General features: G+C 40.5%; 1 protein-coding gene across 1 annotated transcript in view; it reads left to right on the top strand.

Moving 5' to 3' along the window:
- MMP2 (matrix metallopeptidase 2) overlaps positions 1-26,360 on the top strand; it is a 35,841-nt gene that overhangs the window by 7,394 nt on the left and 2,087 nt on the right. The window contains exons 4-12 of the mRNA XM_080553026.1: positions 1,990-2,118; positions 3,724-3,897; positions 9,595-9,768; positions 12,536-12,709; positions 13,832-13,987; positions 15,451-15,604; positions 20,075-20,211; positions 22,107-22,266; positions 25,957-26,066. Coding sequence (XP_080409152.1) covers positions 1,990-2,118; positions 3,724-3,897; positions 9,595-9,768; positions 12,536-12,709; positions 13,832-13,987; positions 15,451-15,604; positions 20,075-20,211; positions 22,107-22,266; positions 25,957-26,066 — 1,368 coding nt within the window. The remainder of the gene's footprint in view (positions 1-1,989; positions 2,119-3,723; positions 3,898-9,594; positions 9,769-12,535; positions 12,710-13,831; positions 13,988-15,450; positions 15,605-20,074; positions 20,212-22,106; positions 22,267-25,956; positions 26,067-26,360) is intronic.

The raw sequence follows: 26,360 nt of genomic DNA, 5'->3' as shown, positions 1-26,360 counted from the left end.
CCTTGTCCTAGTTTGCACTTGGCTTACACAGGCTAGGATCTAATTTCACTTTTTTTCTTTTATATATGAGAGTCAGAGAAAAATATTTATACAATATCCTTATTCTATATTTATCTTTCCAAAAGAGAATTGCTAGGGGCAACATTTTATTTTTAAATTTACAAATCAGAAATAGAAATGGGAAATATTGGTACAGATCTTCAGATGGTGTGAGCTGGCATCCCGCCACAGAAGAGAATGAAATGCCATCGTAGCCTTCATTTGTAGCTCCATGCTCAGTTTTCCAGTAGTAGTGGCAGAGGTCCTAACGTATGGGACCTTAAAAACGGATTTGAGCCTTTCAATTTTAACTCCATAGCTGGTCTCTGTTCTTTAGCATAGCAAACTGAAGACTTTCAACAAATTCTTTGGTCTTGAAAAATTTCAAAACATGGATCTTAAGCTAAATTCTGGTTTTTGCTCAGCTGATGAGCAACTTGATTCATTTTAGTTGTACATGCCTTCTCAATTATTTTTGGTTTCCTCTGAAAGAGCATACATAACTGTTCAGTGTATACCTGAGGCATTTTAGCTTCTTACAGACAGTCATAGAATTTTTAATACTAATGAAGATACTTGTACAGCCAGTCACTTGGGAGGTAGACTTGGGAAGTGAAGTGAACAGTTCAAAGAATAAGTGAGCTCTTTGTAAAAGCCTCCATTTCAAGCTGGTTTTCTTTACTTTAGCTACTGATGAGTTGACCTCAAAAGCTTCAGAGATTCTGTACAGAACCCAAAACTTCAGATCCTCATCCAGGCTGGCTTGGTTCACAAGAAAGAAGTCTTACAAAAGCAGAAGTGTTCCTGCTGATTTCAGTACTTGCTGATTATACTCAGCTCAGAAATAGTGGGAGAATTTCTCCCACATTCATTCATTCTTATCACCTTACTGCCTACAGATTCACAGGAGTTGGGACATCCCCAACGTTGTTCATTTTCAAGCAAAGCATGGGAGTGAAGTATCTAAATTCATGTCAAAATCTCACTCCCTGGACAACTGACACACTAGCCTACTGAAATGAATGAACTGAACTAGTATTAAGAGGCTGACAGCAGCATGAAATCAGTGTAATAGAGCAGAGAATCAGGCCTGTGTATTGAGGGCTTCTGCTAAATGGCAAGCCATCAGACCAAAAGGCCTGAAATGATGCAACTGGAGATGCTGGCAGCCAGCTTTGAAGCACAGGTCACTGCGGTGGGAAAGCTATGAATACCAGGGTTATGCCCTTGCCAGCCTGCCTTACCCACATGCGGTGTACTTCCAAGAAAAGCCTACAGTGCAATTACAGGAGAGCTACTTAAAACGTTGTTGCCCTGTGAGCAGCCCGAGTCTCGGAGTGGTTGATGTGGAAGCGGGATAGGCTCATTCAGAGGAAGCAGGGCGCTGAATAGGAGCTAGCTTTCCAGACGCTCACTGCTAAGAAACATGCAGATGATTTGCTTTCCTGCTTAAATAGTCAGTATCTTGTGCAAAGAAAAAAGCACAGCAGTCTGAGGCGTAGGAGACAAAAGCAACCTGCAATAAGAGGTCTGCCTTTACTTTTAAGTCTGTGCTGGGGACCAAAACAAATCCTCCGAAAAATCTCTCTCGTTCACAATGTTTATTTTACAGCTCCTACTAGTCTCCATTGAGAAATAACAGTGTGCATGCAGTCGTACATTCAATGTACTACATTTCACTGCTCTTCTCGGTCTTTGAGTCCCTTCCACAATACTTGTGATATATAAAACAACAGCTCTGACAACCGCAGGAGTGTCACTTAATGTTCTCCGTAAGAACTGGCTTCCACTCTTCCGGTTCAGTCTTGCCAGCCCAGCCCATACCACTCAGTAGAATATTCTGCTGCTATCTTGGATGGAAAAGTTCATATTATAATCATCGTTTGTGTATACACTCTGACAGAGTTGAGGTCATCAGAAATTGCTTTTTTTGTCTGCTTTCTCCTGCAGAACATGGCGATGGCTATCCGTTTGATGGCAAAGACGGTCTCCTGGCTCATGCCTTCGCACCGGGGCCAGGAATTGGAGGAGACTCCCATTTTGATGATGATGAACTGTGGACGCTTGGAGAGGGGCAAGGTACCAAACTTAAATGCTTCAGAATGTATGGTCTGCTGACTGCTCTGCTTTAGTGCTGCTTCAGGCACTGCACTAAAATGTTTTCACTGACGTGTCAATAAATGTTAGGGGAAAGTATTCCTACAAATGAAAATTAATTCATGCAATTTAAATTGTTCTCTACAAAATGCTTATGTAATTCCTGACTGTTTTGTAGGATTTCCCTTTCTGTTCCTTTCTGTTCCTCTACCATTACCCCTTGAAAAAACTGAATTAATAACAGGCCTGATGCTGCCTAACCGTAACGAAGGGTGGGAAAATTACAAAGCCAGGACTGTGATTTTGAGTGCTTCAGTGCACAGGTGGCAATACCTTGTTCACTTGTAAGAGGCAGACTATCCAGTGCTTTTCTGCTGACCTCCCCTTTATGATGACTTAAACTGTGGCTCCATTCTTTAAAAATGGAACCATCTACCTGAATAAGAATGTATATACTCATGGTATTTGTCATAAACAAATGAAATATAAATCCCTCATGCAGAGTGGATTAAGAACAACTCCTAGAGTCCTTAGCAGGCAATTGCCTATAGCCTTTTACAATGAAGCAACTGAAGTCCAGAGACCATCACCTGACCTAGACAAACAAGACCAAGGATTAGTAGTTTGGAACCTGTTTTATTCTGCCTAAACTTCACCACAATCATATATTACTAATTATAATTCTCTTAGTGTAAAATAAATCGGAAATCTTAGAATAAGAATGAAAATTCATGTTTACCTTTCATTTCAAAATCTAGTTTTCTCAGCTGTCCTCCCACCGAAAAAAATAATTGAACTTTAATACCAAAATAGTCAAATTCCTTCTGTTTGGCTTTCTTTTAACTTTAGCAGAACCTCAACTGGTGTCTATAGTAACTGGACTGGATTCCTGCCTCAGAACAACAACGAACAGGAGGAAACTGTTTTCTGTATCAGTGGATATACTGCTTAAGTAGCTACTGCTCCTAGAAGTGCAACAGATAAGCAAGTTATTTGTACAGTAACGTATGCTAGAGCACCAGTACTGCAGTCTTAAGAAAAGTGTTTACGTGTGACAAATGGAAATAAAACCCGGGACCTGGGTGTGCCTGCATTACCACCACATCCCCCAGCGCAGCAGATCTCGTTCAAGTCAAATTGCAAATACCAAAGCGGTTTATGAGGCACAAGGCATAGTCAAGCTCATGCTCAACTGGAACCTTTCAAACTATACTGAACACTTTAGACCACATTACCAAAGAGACTAAATTACTAAATGTATTAACAGCATGTTTATAAGTTCGCATTGCCATAGTAACAACATATATATTTTTCTGGGCTGATTTTAAGGCCTGTTCATTCTAACACTTCACCATGAGTAATATCTATGTAATTCTCTCAAAATTACCGGTTATTATTTCAGCTATGATCATCTTGCCAATAGAGAGACTAACAGCATACAGAATTTCAAAGCAGAAATCCATACTACACTTCTGTATCAGTATTCTCCAGAAAAAAAAAATAATGAGGGAAAGAAAAACGGGTCCAGAGACTAATTTTGATATTGGTTGGTGACTAATTTCCCCATTGCATCTGTTCTCTTTGCAGTGGTTAGAGTGAAGTACGGAAACGCAGATGGTGAATACTGCAAATTTCCCTTCTGGTTCAATGGTAAGGAATACAACAGCTGCACAGACGCAGGACGTAGCGATGGGTTCCTCTGGTGTTCCACAACAAAAGACTTTGATGCAGATGGCAAATATGGCTTTTGTCCCCATGAGTGTAAGTAGAAGTTTGTCTTCAAATGTTTTGCTCCCTGATAGGTTGGTCCTTGTTTTGTCTATCCCTTCTCTCTGTACTTTTTCCAGTTCCTTTCTGGTAGATTTAGATTTATTGGTCTTTAATATCTCCACTTTAACACTCCCTAAAGAATTCCTCAGCGTAGAAGAATTTGTAACTGACAGTGACCCAAGGCCCACTCGTTTCCTTCAAAACAAGGACACACTGAAGACATGCCTGAAGCACACAGGCCCCCCTTATACATCAGGGGTACAAAGGTTCAGTTTCACAACCTGGGAACAACCAACCACATTTTAGAATAAGGATAGGGCCAAATCCAGACATAAAGCACACTAAAGGACTGAAATCTCTCCCCAGATCACAAGCCATTCCACTAACAATTGTAATGGCATCTCCTTCAAGAGCAGCAACTGAAAAAGCCTGACAGTTCAGGAGGAACCCCATTAAGCCAAGTCTCTGTAACCTCATGTACCAAGTGACCAGTTTTAGCAACTGCTAGCCCCTGCCACCTGAGTCTGGGAGCCCTCTTTGTGCAACATGACACTGTTAGTGTCACAACAACCCTTTAAATGTCCTTTTACTGCTTTTCAAAATGAAAATGATTGAATTGCAAGTGGATGTCAATGCTGGTAAGAAGTCATTAATAAATTGGCGCACTGCAAATTGCTAGCTAGGAGAGCACTCAGGTTTTGAGTTTAGGGTTTTGTTTCAACACCTGCCTTAGGACTCTTACCCATGAAGCAGCTCCAGTCGCTCACTTTAGGTACAGGAACACTGTATTTCAGAAATCCTACCTCTGTATCAGCATCTGTACAAAAGTGGGTCTAAGACTGCTAAAATCATACTGAATTTCTAGCTTTTTGAAATCTGAACAGAATCCTTGGCTTTACAAGCAATTTATTTTGTAATTGGACTTTTAGGAAACATTTGCAGATTAGACAATTTGTATAGTGCTGTCACGCAGACATAACTTTATATAAAATACACATAATATCATTATCTTTAAAATGAAATTATATGATAACGTGTTTCCTGCTAAGCATTAGGAGTGTATTCATACACTTGAAACTCTTGATGAACCTACTGGATATAAGATTTCTGCTAATTCATTACTGTGCAAGCATTAATTTGATCTTCTGTATAGCACACAGCAAGGAAACTTTACAGAAGCAATGAAGTATAACTGGCTGTAGCTGCAGTGCTGACTTATCAGAAGAGAGAAGAGCAGAGAAGTGAAGGGGCTTTTAACCATTTGTGCCATCTCCTGATTGCCGGCTCAAGTGCTGGCACCTGCATTCCTGTACACTCCCCATACTGCAGTTTCCCACATCCATTTTTGCCCTTTGTACACAACCAGTTGCTACCAGCTTTTTGCAGCAGACAGTGTTTCATCACTCCTGTTACCTGACGTCCTTAGCAATGGTCCCACAGCATCACTCGAACTCCTGCCTGCTACTGCTAGGGCATAGCAAGTAATAGCAGAGCTATGAAAGACATCAAAACAGAGAACAGTGGAACTTCTGTTAGACTCGTGATAATCCTGGTTGGAATAACAGCGCTAAACTTATTTATAATATTACGGTTACATGAAGTAGGGGGAAAGAGAATGCAGATTGCTTAAAGAAAGTTAGTGATGCTTAAAATGCAAAGATATCAAAACGAGACATGGTCAGGGTTTTGCCAGGGCAAGAATGCACAAGCACAGCCTGACACATCCCAGGAAGCCTCAGCAAATACTGTAGAAACATGTGTGTTAATATGCATGTGTCAGTTAAGTACACATTTTTTTACAGATCACAAATATGCACGTGTAGAAAAAGTTTGCATACCCTGTCTTCAGAAGTTCTTTGCTATCTCTGGTTTAGTGTTGTAGCCAAACACTAAACAGATGGGGAATTTCTCAAGTTCGGTTTCAGGATTGTACGCTTTCCAATGTAAGTTTTTCTGTATTAGCATGGCAGCAGTTTGCAAAGAAAATCTGTTGTGGAATATAATCAGTCTTCTAGCCCTACTATGATTTAAAAAAAAAAAAAAAGTATTTTTTTTAATTTCCAAAAACCTAATTGCTCATTATGTGTCACACCATGGTAGATCCCAGCTCTAGATAACAACTATTTATGACTATAGCAGGTAAACAAGCAGGGGTATGAACTTTTAACAGATTTCAGTTAATCAAAATATATATATATAATTAGCTACACCCCTTTCAGAACTAGCCTCCTTAGCCTAACATTTACTTGAGTAAACTGCATGCACGCACACAACCACAGAATCATTCTTTCCTCAAACTTTGTCATCTCCTTTGTTCCCCACATTTCCTCAACTCTTCCCTCTCATAGTTAATCCTTCCAGCTGGAAAAGCGCAAAAGTGGGTTTATTCTTTTAAAACGCATGAAATTGTATCTTCATTCCTCAGATATTGTAGGAATGAAGCCCAGATTATAGGTTGCTGGACAAACAGACATTCACATGCCATGACTGATACCTTTGTAAAATCCTAGAACCATATGAGACAGAAAATGTGAGCAGTGAAGCACTCTCAGTAAGAGTTGGTTCAAGAAATTGGTGTTCCTGGAAATGCTTGTGTCAAGGTTTCTGAAACGGAACAGAAGGGTTTCAGCCTTTTGTTTCTGATGTAATTGTTTTGCAAGATCCTTGAGCAGTTATCCACAGATGTTTCTTATTAAATTCAGAGCAGCATTGTTCACTCATTATTCCAAGACTCCATTTGCTAACCCCTGCTAATAAATTCAGATAGGGAAGGATTTACATCATATAGCCTGCGTTGGGGGCAACATTCCTAGTTGTCAGTGTTTGTTCCTCCGCCTGTTAATTCACCAAAGTTAGTTTCAGTTCTTCCCAATATGCCACACTGCACATTTGGAAACATTTTCCTTAGGGCTGTGGTACTGCACCAGGCAGTCCTCCGACACCTACCATCGCTGCTAACTGCCTAACTCCACGACCTCCACCATCAAGGAAAGACACCCACCCTAACCAGCTGGTCACACATCACAGAGAGGTGGCTGGGGTTTAACCCAGCTTGGTTTTCCCTGTTCTGCAATTTTTCACACCAAGATCTTGATTCAAGGCAGTAGGCTGTGTCAGACCAACTCAGAAACCCAGGCAGTGTCCTGAATAGGAGGAACAGAAAAAGATGTTTCCTCTGCAAGCCCTGCAGCCCAAATACCTCCCTTGCACTGGACACCGATCTCGCAGGCTGGCACTGCTGCTTGCCTGCTCTCCCAGGCAGAGCCCTCACCTCACAGAGCTGCAGCTACCTCCACCTTGGGTCTGTGCCACTGGGTTTTGAGCAGCCTTCCAGCCTGAGGTTTCCTTGCATCACAGGAGGCTGATTTTTCTGGGAAGAACCACCAGTGCAGCTCATGGATTAGCAGTGTCCAGTCTGAATCTGCTGTCACGGCTGTAGAACTTTACTAATTCTTAAATAGTTGAACTTGGCATGATGCAGAACAAGAGTCAGGCCCTTTTAAGATCTTACACGTCACTAAACCTTTTGTAATGTTTTGGGGGAAACTGATCTCATCTCCTTAATTTTCGTTTACATTAAAGCAAAGCCTCTTCCAGTTAATCGGGGAGCAGGGGGGTGTCTTTGCAATCTTAAACCACTGAGGTTACCATCACATGACGTTACCTCAAGCATAATTAAAAGTTGTCTTCTGACTGTGACTCAGAAGGACTCCTTGCAAAGCAGTACGAGACTGACTTTCTATATGGTCTCTGCAACTGAGCCATGTTTAAACCAGTTCTAAAAAAAATAAGCCATTAAAATACAGAGCATGCCAGGTCTCGAGCTGGAAGCAGCTCATGTGGTAAATGAGTCATCTAAACAACTCAGCTTAATTTTGCTTTCCAAATCTATCATTTAAAAAAAAAATGCATTTTTCCAATCAGTATAAACACAATCCTAGTTAGTATGTTCCCTAGCTTGTAACAGAATACAAGAAAAATACAAACATTTGCAGCTTGTTCTTTGGGGAAGACACAGTGTGTGTTGCAGTTACATCGATAGCACCTTTTGCCTAGAGACCAGACCTCTGTGGCTGCTTCCACGTGAAGGATGCAGGATACAGAGCTTGGCAGGACCAGAATTGCAAACTCACCCGTGTGAGCCAGGCCTGCAGGGTCCAAGTCCTCTCCGTACTGGGACTGGAACTTATTTCAGTAACCTACTGGTTCATGCCCCTGATGCAGTGGCCAATTACTGATTTAAGTGGAAAAGGCAAAATGAATCAATCACTCATGTCACAATATCCCATCATCAGAACCATTCTCAGTTGCCCTTCAGCCAGGAAAGGTCTTGACTTTTTATTTATCCCTACTCTAAAAAGTGAAGCATGTTCATAAACAATGTCTCTTCCCAGCAGTGCATCAGACTAAGCAAAGACAAAAACGCTCAAAACCTACACAAAGGCACTGGGGCTACAAGAGCTTTTTGGTCATCAGAAACGATAACAGCAAAGTTATAAACAAATTAGCAAGCCTTCCTGCATATGTGTTTGGGTTTTAGCTTTGGATTTAAACTGGGGGAATGAGAGAGAGGTGACCCCCTGGGCATCTTAAGAAGGCCACGTTTTGTGTTCTTTATACTGGGAATTCACACAGAGTTGTTTCTTTTCAGGGTGCTGTTCTTAAATCTCAAGGAGAATTAGCATATGGCTGTATGGAGGATTTTTTTTGGTTTCAGTTCAGTGCAGGGCCTGACCCATTTTGTTGCCCTGAGGGCTTCCTCCCACCAGCATGCGGCACTCACAGACACTGAGGATTCTTGGAGAAGTGGCCAGGAGAAGAAACAGGCAGATTCAAAAGACGTCAGATGCTCTGAGACATCTGCATTTTCGCATAATTCCATTTGGACTTCCTTTTTTTTAAAAAAAAATAAAAAAATACAAGATTATATCTGTCTTCCACTGGATATTCCAGAGAATTTACTAAAATTCCAAAACAGGTCCCAGAACTCTTGGCTCAGTCTAACCTATCCTTCTTCACCCACATGAGAGAATTGTGATTCTCAAGGGTGAGCCCTCGGGACCTGTCTGTGTATGTGCACAAACAATAAACAGCCCCTAGAAGACCTATGGCTGCTTCAGCTACACTGGGGACCCCTGACAAGGCAAAAGGCAGGAGGAGCCCCCAGCGTTCAGCTTGGTCACAGGACTCGTGTTCTTCCTGTCTTGCTTATCTAGGGAGTGCCTGAGCCCAGCTGCACAGACTCTGGAAGTGAGAAGCAAAGCCTACGGGAAATGCCTCCAGGATATATCATCTGGCTAACTCTGCCATAAGCCAGCATCTTAAAGAAGCAGAAAACTTAAGCACATGACAGTTAGGAAAACCAGTCTAGCCTGTCCATGGTTCTGTACGATGTTTACTATCCTAGCTAACATTCCAGCAGCTTAGATTTTCTTCATTCCCAGTTCAGTTATAGCAAGGCGTTCCTTTGTGCTCTTCATTCCCCTACTTGAGAGACTGCACAGCCCTTGTCTTCTTGTCAAAGCATTTCCTTTTTGGTGTAAAATAGAGGTTTTAAGTGAAAAGCACTGCACACAACGCATAACTAATCACAGTCAAGACCTTCACACGTCACCACTGGCGCATTATGATTCCCTGTGGATATCAAGCATTGGGCATTGACATTTTCCCCTTTTGGTTTCCCAACAGCACTTTTTACGATGGGTGGCAACGGCGATGGACAACCGTGCAAATTTCCCTTTAAATTTCAAGGCCAGTCCTATGACCAGTGTACAACAGAAGGCAGGACAGATGGATACCGATGGTGTGGAACCACTGAAGACTATGATAGAGATAAGAAATATGGATTCTGTCCAGAGACTGGTAAGGGAAACGTCGTTTGTGTAACAGTCTCATTTGTCATTGGTTTAAGTAATGAAAATTGAAGGGTTTTTTTGTTTTGCCCTTTTTTTTTTTTTTTTTTAAACACATACACCAGAGCATGTAAAGGTCAATGAGTAAAGCACAGTTTCCCCATTGGTGGCCAAGGAAGTAACTAAGACAAGCAATCTATTTAAAGGATACTGCACGTAGCATACAGTACTACACCAGACTTACAAGGGATACACGGAAGTCCTTGAACCATAGGGATAAATGTTAATTGAGTAGACTACAATTTGTTAATGGCCCTGGAAGAGAAGTCTCACATGACAGAAGAAAGCATGACTGATATTTTAGCTTATACCTGTCAATAACTAACACTTCACATTTACATTGGAAAAAAAGGTAATCCTGTTTAGTACGGTAAGCTCCAGCTGACAGATCTTCTTAGCAGCTCAGGAAAACTAAGGGAAATGGTTTACCCAGGGAAATAAATATCTGCTTTCTTCACAATTTTTGATATTTTGAAACGTGAATTTTATTACATAGAAGAACAAAAATAATTTATAGCTTGGCAGGTGTTCAATTTAGGATATAGGCTATAGTCATAGCTATTTAGCTGCTGCAGTTCTAAAATCTCAGCCTTTTACCAGAGGCAAGGCACAGCTACGGTTCATGCATGACAGACCATAAACTTCAGCCCACCGCTGGCACAAAGGCCAGCTGAGAGCACACAGATGCACCCTGTATTTCAAGTCTTCTGAAAATAGCCTAGCCATTTCAAATGTGGATTTGTATCAGTGTTTGGTTTCCTGCTAGTTCTGACATCCAGGTTTAACCCTTTAATTTTACCTTACAGATGATTTAAAAAATAGAAATATAAAGGATCAAATTCAATATAACTTGCTACATAGTTAGGAAGGTAGAAATCTAAAGAATGGTCCAACAAGCAGAAGAACCAATATATCTGGAATCAATACAGCAGAACTCCTAGATAATAGAGTCTCTATTACTGGAACAATAAAATGGTTTAAGTTTTTTTTCCCCTAGTATAAAAGGTTATTGCTTAAGGCAGCTGTGCTCATTATTTTCTGATTTATTAATTAATAATTATCACTAAGTAATAATAAATAATCAGGGAGACAACCAGCTTTATCTTTGTGCTGCTCTTCTGTACCTTCTAAGAAGACAGACCATAATTTGAAAGGAATTATAATTCCTAAGTAATTCCTATGTAATTGTAATTTCTAGGTAGTTTTCCTATTTAATTAATTAAATGAATTTGATATTCTTTTCATATTTTTTGTGATACCTACTTGAACATGTAATTTTTGGTTTAGTTTTAAGCTCCTCCCTCTAGAAAATATTTGTATGTGCACATACACAAGTATATTTCCTATATATTACTGCCATATACTATACAGCTGAGAAAGCAGTTGCAGAAAGTCTTGCAACTTTTTGCATTAGTATTGTCAAAAGAAAAGAAAAACAGCCACCCCCATTTTATAACTATTCCATGAGAGAATGTTTGAAATCATATGCTTTCAAACTGTACCCTGCTGTCAACATACAGCATTTCCTCAGTTTATTAGGAATTTATGACATTTTGACTACTCTTCAGGACACTTTTTTCCTTGAAAGCTTGTACTTCAAGTGGGACAGAATCACAGAATCATCTAGGTTGGAAGAGACCTCCAAGATCATCTAGTCCAACCTCTGACCTAACACTAACAAGTCCTCCACTAAACCATATCACTAAGCTCTACATCTAAACATCTTTTAAAGACCTCCAGGGACGGTGACTCAACCACTTCCCTGGGCAGCCCATTCCAGTGCCTAACAACCCTTTCGGTAAAGAAGTTCTTCCTAATATCCAACCTAAACCTCCCCTGGCACAACTTTAGCTCATTCCCCCTCATCCTGTCACCAGGCACGTGGGAGAATAGACCAACCCCCACCTCTCTACAGCCTCCTTTAAGGTACCTGTAGAGAGCGATAAGGTCGCCCCTGAGCCTCCTCTTCTCCAGGCTAAACAAACCCAGCTCCCTCAGCCGCTCCTCCTAAGACTTGTTCTCCAGACCCCTCACCAGCTTCGTTGCCCTTCTCTGGACTCTCTCGAGCACCTCCATGTCCTTCTTGTAGTGAGGGGCCAAAACTGAACACAGTACTCGAGGTGCGGCCTCACCAGAGCCGAGTACAGGGGGACAATCACTTCCCTAGCCGTGCTGGCCACACTATTTCTTATACAAGCCAGGATGCTGTTGGCCTTCTTGGCCACCTGAGCACACTGCTGGCTCATATTCAGCTGACTACCAACCAATACTCCCAGGTCCTTTGACAACTACCAACCAGTTGATACTCAGTAGCCCTTTAACCTTCCTGACACTAAACCTACCACTAACCTTCCTGAGACACTTTAAAGCATCATGAGAAAAGGCATTATCAAAGTGACCCCACAGAAGTACTCGCTGTGCAGTTCTCTTCCACAAAACACCACTAACTGCTTCTTTCTCTAAGCTGTGCACCTGGGTCCAGGGCTTGTTCTCTTTGCCACCAAAACTAAAGGCAAGTTCATTGCAATAGACATTGCTAGCCCTCTTTTCTGTGTCAAAGGATTTTGTTCTTCAATATTAGTTTTGATCATACTCGTTAGTTAAGAGGATTGCAAATTTTCTTTCGCTTTTTCACGTGTAGCTTAGGAGAAGATGCATCAGCTTAATCCTACAAAAGGGATTCCCTTCTCAATGTGTTTTACTACCATTTTCCACAGCCATGTCAACAGTTGGTGGAAATTCAGAGGGAGCCCCTTGTGTATTCCCCTTCATCTTCCTTGGGAACAAGTACGACTCCTGTACTAGCGCAGGTCGCAACGACGGCAAGCTGTGGTGCGCTTCCACCAGCAGCTACGACGACGACCGCAAGTGGGGCTTCTGTCCGGATCAAGGTAACTCCGCTTGTCAGAGCCATGCAATGGAAACAGCACGCTGATGGCACCACACTCCTGACAATTTCATTCTCATACCTATCACTCCTTTCTATGATACTTCTCCCCCACCCAGTATCTGAGCGAAACTCCTACATTCAAATGGGAGAAAAACCTTAACGAGTCATCCCAGGGCTCATCTGCCTGAAACATTAAGTTTCCCTAAAACTGCAGTGGAAGTATATTTCCAAAATATAACCAAACCCATTTTTTTTTAAATAATTGTAAAAGTGTTTCTTTCATGACCAATTTTTCCCTCCAAATCCAAACTCCACAAGGACTATAGTACTTCTCTAGTTACGCAAGAACGAGAATGACATTGGACAAACTACAAACAAAAGCTAAATGTAAAAAATGAACACACTTGTGACAGATATTGCTAGAGATGAAGAAAAATGTTTAAAAAAGAGAAAAAAGGAGGGAACTTTATGTTATGTCTGTATGGTGAATACCAGTATTTAAAGTTATTTTCATTAATATTTGCCTTTATTTGTAACATGGATAAAATCAAATAAAGCAAAAGGCATTTTACTCATCTACAGACAAGTGCTAGGTTCAGGCTTCTGAATATTTTCCCTTTCTCCTTTAGGAGGAAAATAAATGCCATATTTCAGAGACTGTTTGGACATAATTGATTAAAAGCAATCCTATGATAAAAGATATTTAACTTAGCATTTGGTACAACAGTGCTGATTCAGGCTTTGTTCAGAGACAGAGGCATACAGACCTGTTAAACATTTCAGTACCATTTCAGGATAGAAAAAGATTTGAGATCTAGATTGCAAGTTTAATTCTTCTGTGCTTAAAGAAAAATCTATGATTTGATACACTTCCTTTTTTCACGGTACTAAGACAAAGTCACAAGTGAGGCTGTAGCAAACATCAGCTACAGCAGAGGTTTTAGACTCTCCACTGGAATATTTCTCAACGTATCTATGACATACATAATTAGAGGCTGTAATTACTAATTACTGTGTTTATGATTAGGAGATTTTCCTGGATAGCAAGGAAAATAAGGCCATGACTAACCTGTGCGGTACATTTTTGACACAAAGCAGCTGATACTAACTCGCTGTTACTCAGGATACAGCCTCTTCTTGGTCGCTGCACATGAATTTGGCCATGCTATGGGACTGGAGCACTCCGAGGACCCAGGAGCTCTCATGGCCCCCATCTACACCTACACCAAGAACTTCCGACTTTCTCAGGACGACATTAAGGGGATCCAGGAGCTATACGGTAAGGCCTTCCTCATCAGCAGAATTCAGCAGAAGAGCATGCAGCGCAGGTTGAGTTTGGGGACTCAGAACTTGCAGGGGATTTCATACTGCCCAGTATCACAAATGCCACGGACATCCTGTTGTTTCACGTTATTACCAGGGCTCCTACTCCAAGCAAGTATCACAGTTTAAGGATAACGAGTCACCAAATTTACTGAACTACTCTCAAAGCTCCCCTGATAAATACACCCAACTTGTAGATTCCAGTTCCTCTTGCCTCTACTAGGACAATGAAACATTGTGCTTTTCTCTAGCCTGAAATATCCGATGAGGGTGGTTTTGTCTACATCACCCTGAGCTTCCCAGATTGCAACTGTCTGTAGGAGGGGAAGGGGTTTGCTTCCCATCCCAGCTGGAAAAGAGTTCCCATTGACTTCCCACTATTCAGGTTGTACAGGCACGATAACATTTGCAGATAATGTGTGGAAGATGATAGCTGTATATAAACGTATTTGGCAAGCTCCTGGAGAAGAAAGTGTTTTTATGCTGGTACATCTTTAAAATTCATTACTTTCTCCACAGACACACTTAGTAAAATGCAAAGGAATAATTATGATTAAAGTTCCTTCCATTTATATATTTTCCACCTTCTGAAGGCAAAAATACACTAGTCAATTAAGCAGCCTAGGAAAATCCATACCGTTTCTCTTTCTGTACTTCACCCTTTTCTACTGAGATATCTTCCTAATTGTGACTACATCCTACAGTATTTAAGACTTTAGAAATGATAAGAATACACCAAAATGATTACCACAAGAGACCTTTTTATCAAAAATCTGATATAAATCTTTTCTTTTTTTTTTCCCCTCTTGTTCTTAGGTGCTTTAATTAAGACTGGGAATTGAGACATGGGCAGGGTTAAGTGAATTTCCTAAGCTTGCACACCATATCACTGAGAGAGTTCAGAATTTAACCCAATTTTCTCAAGTCACACCTCAAAAACCGAGACAAAACTATCTTTCATGCTTCTTTGTAACTGAAATAACCCTTACACAAATGGCTTTCTATATAATACAATTGTTTGGAAAAAAAAAAAAATTTCTTCCATTTCTATCACCTCAAACCCACTATATGCACATTGTGTTTAGTGAAGTAAACCAGCCTGATGTCTAAGAAAAAGTCAAATGCCTCTTAACAGCCAAAAAAATAGAACAAAATAAAATAAACCTGATGGCAAAGAGCATGTTCTAAAGAACACATTTTGATTAGCGATAAAGACACAGAGGCCACGTACAAATTGCTCTACATTCATCTTCATAACTTGCAACCACCATTCTTTATTAGACTTTTAATATTAGAAGTTTTTTCCCCCTTTGAGCACCACCTCAAAATCATTCCCCTTCTATAAATTATGTGACTTCATGTGCTACCCACCCAGCACTGCCTTTCAGTGTAACGGGCTATCTCTGTTCACCATTACAGAAGTATCCACCGATGTCGAACCCGGACCAGGGCCAGGGCCAGGACCAGGCCCACGTCCTACCCTTGGACCTGTCACTCCAGAGCTGTGCAAACATGACATTGTGTTTGATGGAGTCGCACAAATTAGAGGAGAAACATTTTTCTTCAAAGACAGGTAAGTGAGATACATTGTTTACTGATGCGCCTCGAGTGGAGGAATCTGTCAAACCTATTTGGCAAAATCCAGAAAGTTATCATTGGGCACAACCTCTGCCTTTTCTTCTGTATGCTCAGGGATAACAACGTGTCCTAATCAGCTCCTAGGGGAAAGAAATGGCAAATTGTGATGGTTTTTGATTTCTGGCTTCTGCCTACCCTGGGATTGCTCATGCCAAGATGCTATGACAGCAACTGGGCTGGTAGTAGTTATAGCCAAGATCAGAACAAAATGCCAGTAGCCTCACAAAAAAGCCTGTTCTCATGGTATCTTCAGCCCAGTTTTACAGATTAGAGAGCCAAAATTAACCTTGGTGTCACAATCTGCTGGCTTCTGTGGAATCACATAAGGGTTGCAACCAGCTCAAAAGGGTCAAGTAGCTGGGAAAAGCATCCAAACTTCTAAACACTTATGCAAACCACATCTGGCCCCTCCCTCCCCCCAAATCCTTAGAGATTTACACATCTGTAATATTAATCACAAAATTAGCAATGGAAGAGATGCATTAGTCAGTCTATTGCCTGCCAAACAAGGATTCACTCCCTATAAAATATTTCCGGATGCTGACTGTAGCAAGAACTACAAGGATTGTAACTCGGCACTGGAAACCCCATTACTTTTGGTGAAGTAGAGCTCTGGAGGCGCTATCCTTCCTGATTTCATTCCACATACTCTGCAATCCGGAGGAAAGTTTCAAATCTGACTGCAGGAAAACTTCTAATCCGAACTTCTAAAAACACACCCCAAAAGAAGCACACCACCCAGAGCTAGTGGCAATAACCTCTAATGCCTCCCCCACCAGAGACTGTTTTAGGAAAACTTCAGTGTAATCATTACGATGGCCTGGCCTGAAGGGGGCCTGTCCTTTTCCTGTGTTCCTAAAGACGCAATTATGGAAATCTGTCAGCAAATCTTGTCTTTGAATGGTTTAATACAGGACGAGTCCAAAACTCATTAATAACAGCATTATGTAACTCAGGGCTGCGGTAACGACACATCAGAGATGTTGATGATCAGGATAGGCAGCAGGAGGGCAAAGGCCCCAAAGCAGAAGACACAAGAGGCTTTTCTTGTGCAAGAGCAGAGGTGTTCCTGATAGGACAAGGTGGCTGCACAACTTCAGCTCCTTTGCCAGGGCCCTGTTATTGCCCAGCTGCTCAGCACTGAACAGCTTCTCCTAAAGACTATGAGACTTGGCAGCACCATGCCTGAGAGACACAAAAGCTCTTTCTTCCCTGCCATAAATCAATGTCCAACTTTAAATCATTTACCATCAGTTGCTCTGAACATTCTCCCAAAGCAACTGAAGATCTGGGCCCGTGTATATTCAACGCATATGCCCGAATCAAACATCTCCTAGCATATACAAGCATAGGCAAGCATCTGAAGCTGATGGACGTCTTAAAATTCACCTTTTCATTGCTCCTAGACAGGTTGTTTTGGATTTGAGTGTTTACAATCTGTATTGCATTCTTTGTGTTTCAGCAATGCAGAAACTGGGATTATATTCTTCTAACTGGGAATTTTTAACATTACCCATTTCTATTACGACCGCTATGCGCAAAAAGGATTCATTCAACACGTCCATGGGGACACCTAGGATACCTTCTGTACTATTCCTCTGGGCCCTATCAGCAGCAGGCCCAGATTCCATACAACCCAGTGATCCTGGATCCCTAGTAATGGCTAGCAATAGCCCTCTCTTGGCCCAGAAAGGGCCCCACTGTACCAGCAGATCAGCCTCGCAGGAAGCCAGTGCTGGGCCCCTCCAGTAAGCAGTGCAGAGCTGGCCCCACCACCCTGGCTTAACAAGTTTGCCAAAAACAGTGCAAAAACTTCTGCTAGCATAGTCAGAGAGCTAAATTATTTACCTCATCTCAGTGCTTTCAAAAGGAAAAACACATTCTTACAGTGATGAAGAAACCTTGCAAGTTCCACAGTGTTCACAGCATCCTGATGTCCTTTTTGCTCACTACACAAATACTAAACCAATCTGTTCAAACTGGCTCATTCTCTACCCAACGTTCAGCAAAAGCAGACAATTGTTTGTTTTCCTCTAGAACAGATTTGCCTGTCAGTCTTGCAGCATTCAAAATACCAGGCAAGCAACATTATGACTCACTTTTGGAATCCAAAAAGCAAAATGTCTATCATGTCGTGTGACTTCTATGATTCACTGAAATGACCCTAGCATCCAACTGTCACATTACACAGCCATAGGGAGCAAGTAGCAAAAAGGAGGTCAGATCAGATGAATTCTTTTTAAAAAATTGTTTTTCTCTTCCCCACAAATCACATCTCAAACCAAAGAAATCAAAGGGAATATACACCCAACAGTTGAGCCTTTCCACTGGGCACAGAATTCTCCAAGCAACCAGTGTCTAAATACGACCCACTGATTTGGTCCCTTTACATAGCTGCACATAATCATAATAAATAATAATAATGACATTGATTACGTTAAAATATAATATAAAAAGCATAAATATGTAATATATAAAAAGCATGAATTCTGTCTACAAACCTAATATTAAAATATAACCTGAATGACTTAAAACGTTTTAACATTTTCAAGTGAAATGAGAAAGCGAAATTAATTTCACCATTTCCTCAATGACAAGAGTAGAAATAAAAATACCTCTTACCCAATTCAGAAACAAAAGAAAATTCAACTTTGACAAAGCTTCCCTTCCCACAGAAAACCTCACCATTTTAACAAGTCCCTTGAAATGTGGTCTTTAATTAAAAAAAACCAAAAAAACCCAGTGTTCAAGTCTCCATCGACTCCAGGAAGTTTTGAATTCATGCAGATAGCAATTATTAGTGCTGACTCAGCCATGAATCAGGTCCAAACTTGACTGAGAATCCTGTAACCTGGCTTTTCAAAGGAGCTTTTTTTTTCCTTCTTCCTTTAAGGAGATACTGTTACGAATGAAGTGTTGGGAAAATTTGTTACACGGATTTCTATTTCATATCATATTGGATATGCTTTTCTGTCTAAGATGAGATGCACAAAATATATTTTATCATTACCTTTTACAGTGTTTCATGTATGCCGAAAAACTATCACAAATAAGAGTAATTAGCTAACCGCCCTATTCTTTGCCTCTTTTTTAAATGAAAATGATGCGATATACTCAGAAATTTTTTTTACATGTTAAAAATAGATTTAAAAATGAGAGTAAGTTTATCTACTATCTTAATTATTAGTACCATATGTCAGGTTAAATTAATATGTATTTTTAATTAAGAGAAAAAAAGACGCACTTTGCCAGTTGCACTCTTCTTCATATCAAACACTACAGATGATCATAATTCAGTATGCGGCAGCTAATTACACTTGCAAATGCATTTCAAAATGTTTTATTTGTCCTAGCTAATGTTGTTTGTTTCAAGTCAAATTTCTGTTGATAAAAACACAGCAATTTATTGTATAAATTTAGGACTGATGCTCCAAGTTTTAGGCAAAAGCAAAATTCAATTTCAGCTCCTGAGTTTCTCAAGCTTTTGCTTATTCTGGGTAGGAACGAGTAATGACAATTTGCAGTCTCCAAAAACTAAGGTGCCAGTAGCATCTCGATCTTCAGCAACATAATAATGGTGAAAGCTGTTTGACCTTATAATTTAATAGCTACAGCTTGGTGGTATCACTATACTTAGTGGTATCACTAGCCTGCTGAGTTTCGTTTATGACAACAGCACAACTTTTGTTCTTCTGAGGGAAAAAAGTTGTTTGTTCTATGGAGGAAGAAACTGCAGAGCTATTTTTAATACCAAAAGCCCTCAGTACAAAGCTCTGCCACTTAAAGATAATTACAGCTTTTTAAAGCTTAAATCAAATGATGATCCTACTTATCCATAAAGTAGCCAATAAATCACCCTTTGCATTTCTCTAATGAACATTTTTAGAGCTGGCAGTTCCTTTTACAGCCCAGCTCACTTCCAAGCAGTTTGATATACTGTTATTAAATCTGAACTTTTAGTCACTACAACAGTAATTGCAAGAGCAATTCATGGAATACAGATCTCTGCTTTTGTCAAACACTCATCCATCTGTTCCATACACAACAACAGGAGAGCTTTAATAGTTTAAATGCCCTGTAAATGAGTTTATTTGTATAATCAAAGCACAGACTGCATTTTGCTCTGATGGAAAAAGCAACGTGAACTCCAAAGCAATCAGTGTAAGCTATTTCGTCTGCAGTCCAGCATGCAGCTCATCGTGCAACTGTTTCAGCAACACACTTCTAAGTGAACAGTTTGGCTTTCCAGTTGCTGTAGGAAAACAGTTATAAGTGTGTGTTGCTGCTGATGTGGGCGCGCACACATGCATGCACGCGCACGTGGCCTTTGCCAGGAATGATGAGAAACAGATGTGCTGGTGAATTAGTTCATTGTAAATCTCATACAATTTTGTGTTCTGCTCAGATTCATGTGGAGGACTGTAAACCCTCGAGGAAAACCCACGGGTCCTCTTCTTGTTGCTACATTCTGGCCTGATCTACCAGAGAAAATTGATGCTGTCTACGAGGCCCCTCAGGACGAGAAGGCTGTATTTTTTTCAGGTACTGTTTTTTAGCTTTAAAATGTAAGTAGTCATTTGCATAAGTGTTGTGTTCGGCTTGGTTTCCTCTGACTTGTAACTGGGCCAGGGCACGGCCTGCCTGGGAGCCAGTACAGCCGCTGGTAGGGGTGGCAGATCTCAAACGCCCCGTGCCAGCAAAGGCTGGGTCTAAAGGCTCTGACCAGCATTCAGCCCCATTACAACTACAGCACAGGGGAGCCACAGGCCCCTCGAAGGATACATTCACCAACAAGCAGAACTAAACAGGGATTAGTACTTCAAACACAAAGCAACGCAACAGCAACAGTGGGAGCTCTCTTTCACCCTGTGTTTCTTCCTTTTCCTCTCATTTTAAGCTATTGTCTGTCCGGGTTGCTTGAGAAGACTGCATCCTTTTTTCCCATGCCTTCCCCAGCCTTCTCCTCCTTTGCCAGAGGCTGACTTCTGCTCTGGCTCCCCAGGACCTGCCTTGGTGGCTCACCAGCAAGGACAGAGGCAGTCATGCTTGTCGCCTCCACGGGACGGGAAGAGCAGGGGAAGGGCTGCTCTGGCCACCCTAAAGCACACACATGGTTCAGCTGTGCTGGCCGAGTTAGCAGAGCTGGGAGGCTGCTTTCAACATGACAGACTGAGCCAGCAAAAACTGGGCTGCAGTATCTCCTAAAAACATGACTAAACATCTCCAATCATGTAAAAACCATATGGCCGATGCTGCTGTACGTTTTCTGTACAGGATGGAAAAGAGTAATGATAATCTATTCCACATGTCTCAAAGGCTGTTTGCTTTAGTTTACATGGGGGAAAGAAACACTTTAAAATGTTTTATTTCAGCCAAGTCAAAACACTTTCAATATTGCATATACTACACTTAATCCTATTACATCTGCATCTCTCTCCCTCTCTCTCACCTATGTCAGTCCCCTTGTTATGTTTTCCAGAAAAATGTAACTAACCTGCTTTAAGTAAATAAGAACTATCAAGCCATCAAAGATTGGTTTGAAAGTCACCTGAAACTCAGCTGTCTGAAAATACTTGCTGGCGAGAGCCACCCTTTGCTCCTGAATGGTGAAATGGCAATTTCACTTTTTTTTTTTTTTTTTTTTTTAAGTATTTCTCAAATACTGCCCTTTACACCTGTCTCATTAAATATTTGACTTTCCTTCCCACTAACTATATCACAGGATCCAAGAGACATCCCTTCATGAACAAAACTTTCCATGGTGTTAAGTGAATCCAGTTGGGGTGTTTACTAAGTAAATTACAATTCCACATAAAGAATGCAAAATCAGACCATCTTCCACCAGCACATATTTGGAAAGACATTAGAAAATGTCATATGACAAAAGACAACAGAAATAGGAACTCTGGGCAAAAGCTTCCTGGTAATTGCTCAATAAAATCACTGAATAAAACAAGCCAAGGAGACAAATGGCAGAATAAAACAAATGAATAATGAATTTCTGCATTTAACCTTCAGGTGCCCATGTCTAGTTTCAGCCCATCTTCACCATACAAAAAGTTACCAATATTAACAATTTATTTTTACAATATGCCAACTGTTGTTTGTTTGTGTTTTTTAAAAAATAAAAAATAAAAGGTAAAGAGCTGCACATTAGGAAGTCTTTCCCTAAGAGTTCAGAAAAATGAGACAGACAAGAAGAAAGAGGAAGAAAAAGCACACTGAGGTGATATTTTACTAAGATCAAGCTACAATTTAAGGCAAAAGCAGAAACTGTGATCACAGTACAACTGCACTCTAGTGTTTCATAGATGGAAAAATATTAGAGAGTCTAGTATTATAATTAGTACAACAAAAATTCCCATATCACAGTACAAAAGAAGAAATATTCCTCTGTATTTGATCAATAATCAGAGTTTGTTTCTTCCCTTTCTTAGGAAATGAGTACTGGGTTTATACAGCCAGCAACTTGGATAGGGGCTATCCAAAGAAACTCACCAGCCTGGGACTACCGCCTGACGTGCAACACGTCGATGCAGCTTTTAACTGGGGCAGAAACAAGAAGACGTATATTTTTGCTGGAGACAGATACTGGAAGTAAGAGGCATAGAAGTGGTGGTGGTGGGACGTTGTTAGCTTGTATCTCTAGGGCTGAATGCACACTCACGTGCAGGAGGAAGGAGTCAGACTCACAGGTTTCATCCTCTGGAAAAAAAAAAAGAGGGCTGCTGGGACAGCATTGACAGCGGTAGTGAGTGAGGATGCTGAGGCAGGGGTATGGCTGGAGAGCACTCCAATACAGTAGTGGGAATCTAGCATGTATTTGAGATAACAGCTTGCTAGGGAAGGGGAGATCTGGTGTCTCTGCCAGGCTGCTCACCACCAACAACCTATCCCTCCAGCCCTGCGTCCCAGCAACTGTCCCACATCAGTCCCAGGCTCTTACAAGGGGCAAGTTGTTCCTGTCACCAGCTCACAACTAGGAGAAAGCTCTGAAAGGACTTCCAAAAAAAAAAATGCTGATCATCAGTCACTTGAAGCGAGATTGCCTTTGAAATTCTTTCACTAAGCCATCAGGTCTGAAGGTGCTGTATGCAAAAGAAACACCAACCTGCAGCTAGCAAAGCTCACTGGGGATGTGGGGATGACTGTAATCCTCTTGGCAGCTGATGTACCAGTCACTCACACGTTTGCTTTACTCAGAGTTGGCACTGAGGAGATCTGAACAAACTGCAAGAAGTCTGTTAGTACTTCGGGAAAAAAAATCGCAGCTTCAATGCGTTTTGACAGTCTCTGCAATCCTTTTCATGTTTCCAGTGCGCGATCAGGGAAGTTTTGTTGCAAAGAAGTCCACAAATACCCACAAATGCCTGTAAATGTGTACTTGCACTAGGGTTCCTGTTCAAAAGACTGTTTGAGAAGCAAAATATGATGCAACATAAGCAAGTAAACTCGCACCTTTTTATTAAAACAATTATCATATTGTGATGTGGCCGAGACACCCTAACCAGCATGGGATCTGTGTTAGTATAATCAGCACCCAGTAATTCCACCCAAGGCTTTATGTTTTAGATAGACAAAGCATAAAAAAGGAAGACACATGGGCTTGACTAAGGTTATACAGCAATCCGTGACAGAGCTGGGCACTGAGCTATATTTCTAAGTAAATTTCAAGGTATCTAAACTGCAATCAAGGTGCAGGTGACCTGCTACAAGAACACGCTCTGTCCAGGAAAGGTATCAGACTCAGAGATGAAGAAGGAATGTCTTGAAAATGCCCCAAGACTACTGCAGTGTTAGAAATAAATATCCTGCGTTGCACCTGATGAAGAGTGTACTAAGCTTATTTAATGGAATTTTACCGTCTTAGCTGGCAGGAAGACTTGGCACAAAAGATGATCTTACAAAGCAGACGTGCCTTGGTGCTTTGATGAACTGGGTGAATTACCTCTGTGCTGCCTATCAGAACGGTGTGAGACCAGAACAGAGACACTAACTTCTGCTTTCACCATCCGAGGTCTCTTCCAGGAACAGGACTGTACTCCAGGAATGCCACCATTAAGCAACAGGCTGAAAACTGAATCACTCATTAACTGACAATTTAGAGGAAAGCTAAAAAATAGAAACAGCAAGAGAAATCTAAAAGATTCTCCAAGCTATAAGGGTCCCTTCTGAGAGATGATCTATATAAAATATCAAAGGAAGTGTCAGTGAAATTGAGTCCATTTTATATGTACATTAATTTCATGTTATTATCAAATTGGATGAGTGTCTTTTTTATATCCTAATGGCTGTGGAGTCCTGTAAGTAAATAAAATACCCTTTTACAAGTGCCACTTAATCATAACTTTCTTTCAATTACTTTGAAGACTCTACTCTCCTCTATAATTTAAAGGAAAAAAAGAACTTAAAAGCTAAAGAACATTATTCATCTTTTAATGTCACAGACCATTTTGTTAAATTATTTCAAGTAGTTTTAATACCGCCATTTGCAATACTTCTGATTCCTATCAGAGCCTACAGACTATGAGGTAGCAAAACTGCTGGGCTCCTCTGTACCAACCACTGTTGTGATTAACTGCACTCCAGGGCCTCCACGTAATTCATCACTAATCTCAGACCGTACTCCTATGCATTCCAGAATGCATAATTTATTGTTAAGAAATCAAAATAAGCTTAAGGAATTTCTATACGTTTAAAGATGAAAGCAAACTGTTGACAAATATTTGAGAAAAAAAATGCATCCCCAACAGATGCAGTAACATTTAAGAATGTGCTTGTTTCATTTTATTAAAGGACTTTGCTACATAGAATCAAAACAGTTTCATACCATAATCCTTTTTTTTTTTTTTTTTTTTTTTTTGCTATTATCACACTTGCTTTTAATGGATTTTTGGAAGCCTCCTCCTCTCCCTTCATCCAGCCCCGAGCTATTTTAGCGTTATTATAACGAGATTGTTGAACAAAGTGAAGTTATGTGAGGGAGAAGAAACGGAGCTGGCTCAAATTCCACAGCTCAAGTTTTAAATCTGCGCAAGAAGACACTAAGATTTTCTTTAAATATCCAAAGAAAATACAGGAAGTAATTTAAATTCATTATATAAATTGATTTTAACCAACCTACTGCTCAGTTGTACCAGTGTACCTTTGGATAAAATCCAAGTAGTTTCATAGTGCAGTAAGGAAAAAGTGACCCAAGGTACCTACAGATGCGGAGAAGCAGAACACACGACCATAACACTTCCCTCCTGCCAGCGCCGGTCCCAGAAGAGCTGTCTGAAGCCTGCCCTTTTTGAAGAGGTGGTGGTGGAGGGACTGATGTCTCACGCATTGGAAGCCTGCTTCAAGGCATGTCCTGTGTTACTGCTCCTCGGGACATCTCCCCTGCTCCAGCCCAGCAATGACTGCAATCTATACATCAGGAAAAAGGGGAAACCAGGCTGCTGTCTTGCTACTTTCCTCTGAACAGTTAAGGATCTTGCATATCTGGGACATTTATTCCCTGTGTACGGAGATGGAGATTCTGGATTACTTGGGGGTGTGCAGAAATGACTCCACACTGATCTACCTTCACCTTGTACAGTGGGAAACAGAGTCAATGAAACAACTGATCGTCTATCAACGTGGATGCACACAGGCCCACTCACTTTTGAAGGACACTGAAAACTAAACCTTAATTCCTCGGAGTTGTGTGGATTAGCATCAGATGAGGCTTCCTCTTCAAAGCAGTGCACCAAAGCCTTTGTGTTTTTCAAATAAATGCATGCATTTTAACATGGCATTTACCTCTTGAACATCACAAAGAGAAAAAGGACTGTGAGAAAACAATAGGGTTTTTTAACAAAAAATTAAGGGAAGAATTAGGGTGGAATTTGTAATTTAATAGCCATCCATCAATTACATGGACTACAAGCTTAACTTGTTAAATAAGATATTTTTTTTTAATATATTAATTTCTCATTAAAATCTGATATCTCCATATGTCAGTTGCTGCCTGAAAACAGTCACCCTTCCTAGAATTATGTTTGGAATTTTAAAGCTCTATTTCTGGAAAATGTTTTGCTTAGCAAAATTTCAATGTAGCACAAATCACAGTTCCAGAAGAAAGGATTTCACAGGGTTTTAAAGGAATTAGGAATAATAATAATTAAATGTAAACAATGTTACCGTCTTGGTTATCTTTTCTGTTTGATTGTTTTATACGGTCACATGAGGACTCCCTGAAAAATTATGCTAAATGTCTACATTAAATACAGATATGTAACGCAGAGATATAATTTGCTTCAGGTACAATGAAGAAAAGAAAAAAATGGAGCTTGCATCCCCTAAATTCATTGCGGATTCCTGGAATGGAGTTCCAGATAACCTAGATGCTGTCCTGGGTCTCGGTGACAGTGGTAAGCTATAATCTGATTTAAGTCTCTAACAAGGTCTCTTATTTGTCTCCTGTGACGCTTATTAGATACTTACAGACCACAAGGAATTGAAGTAAGAGCCACTGCTGCTCAGATCTGCAAACTACTAGATCAAACTAACTTTCTGGACTCTCTTTTTCCATTGAACATCAGTTGATAAATACCCTATTAATCACAGCTCAAACTATTTTAGATTAAACTTTTACAGAAAATAACCTCTCCTGGAATACTTTTATACAAATAAATAATAATAGTTTTGCTAACATTTCCTTTTCA

The sequence above is a fragment of the Anser brachyrhynchus genome, assembly GCF_964034855.1.
Source record: "Anser brachyrhynchus genome assembly, chromosome: 12".
NCBI lineage: Eukaryota > Metazoa > Chordata > Aves > Anseriformes > Anatidae > Anser > Anser brachyrhynchus.
This window is presented reverse-complemented; position numbering and strand designations above follow the sequence as displayed.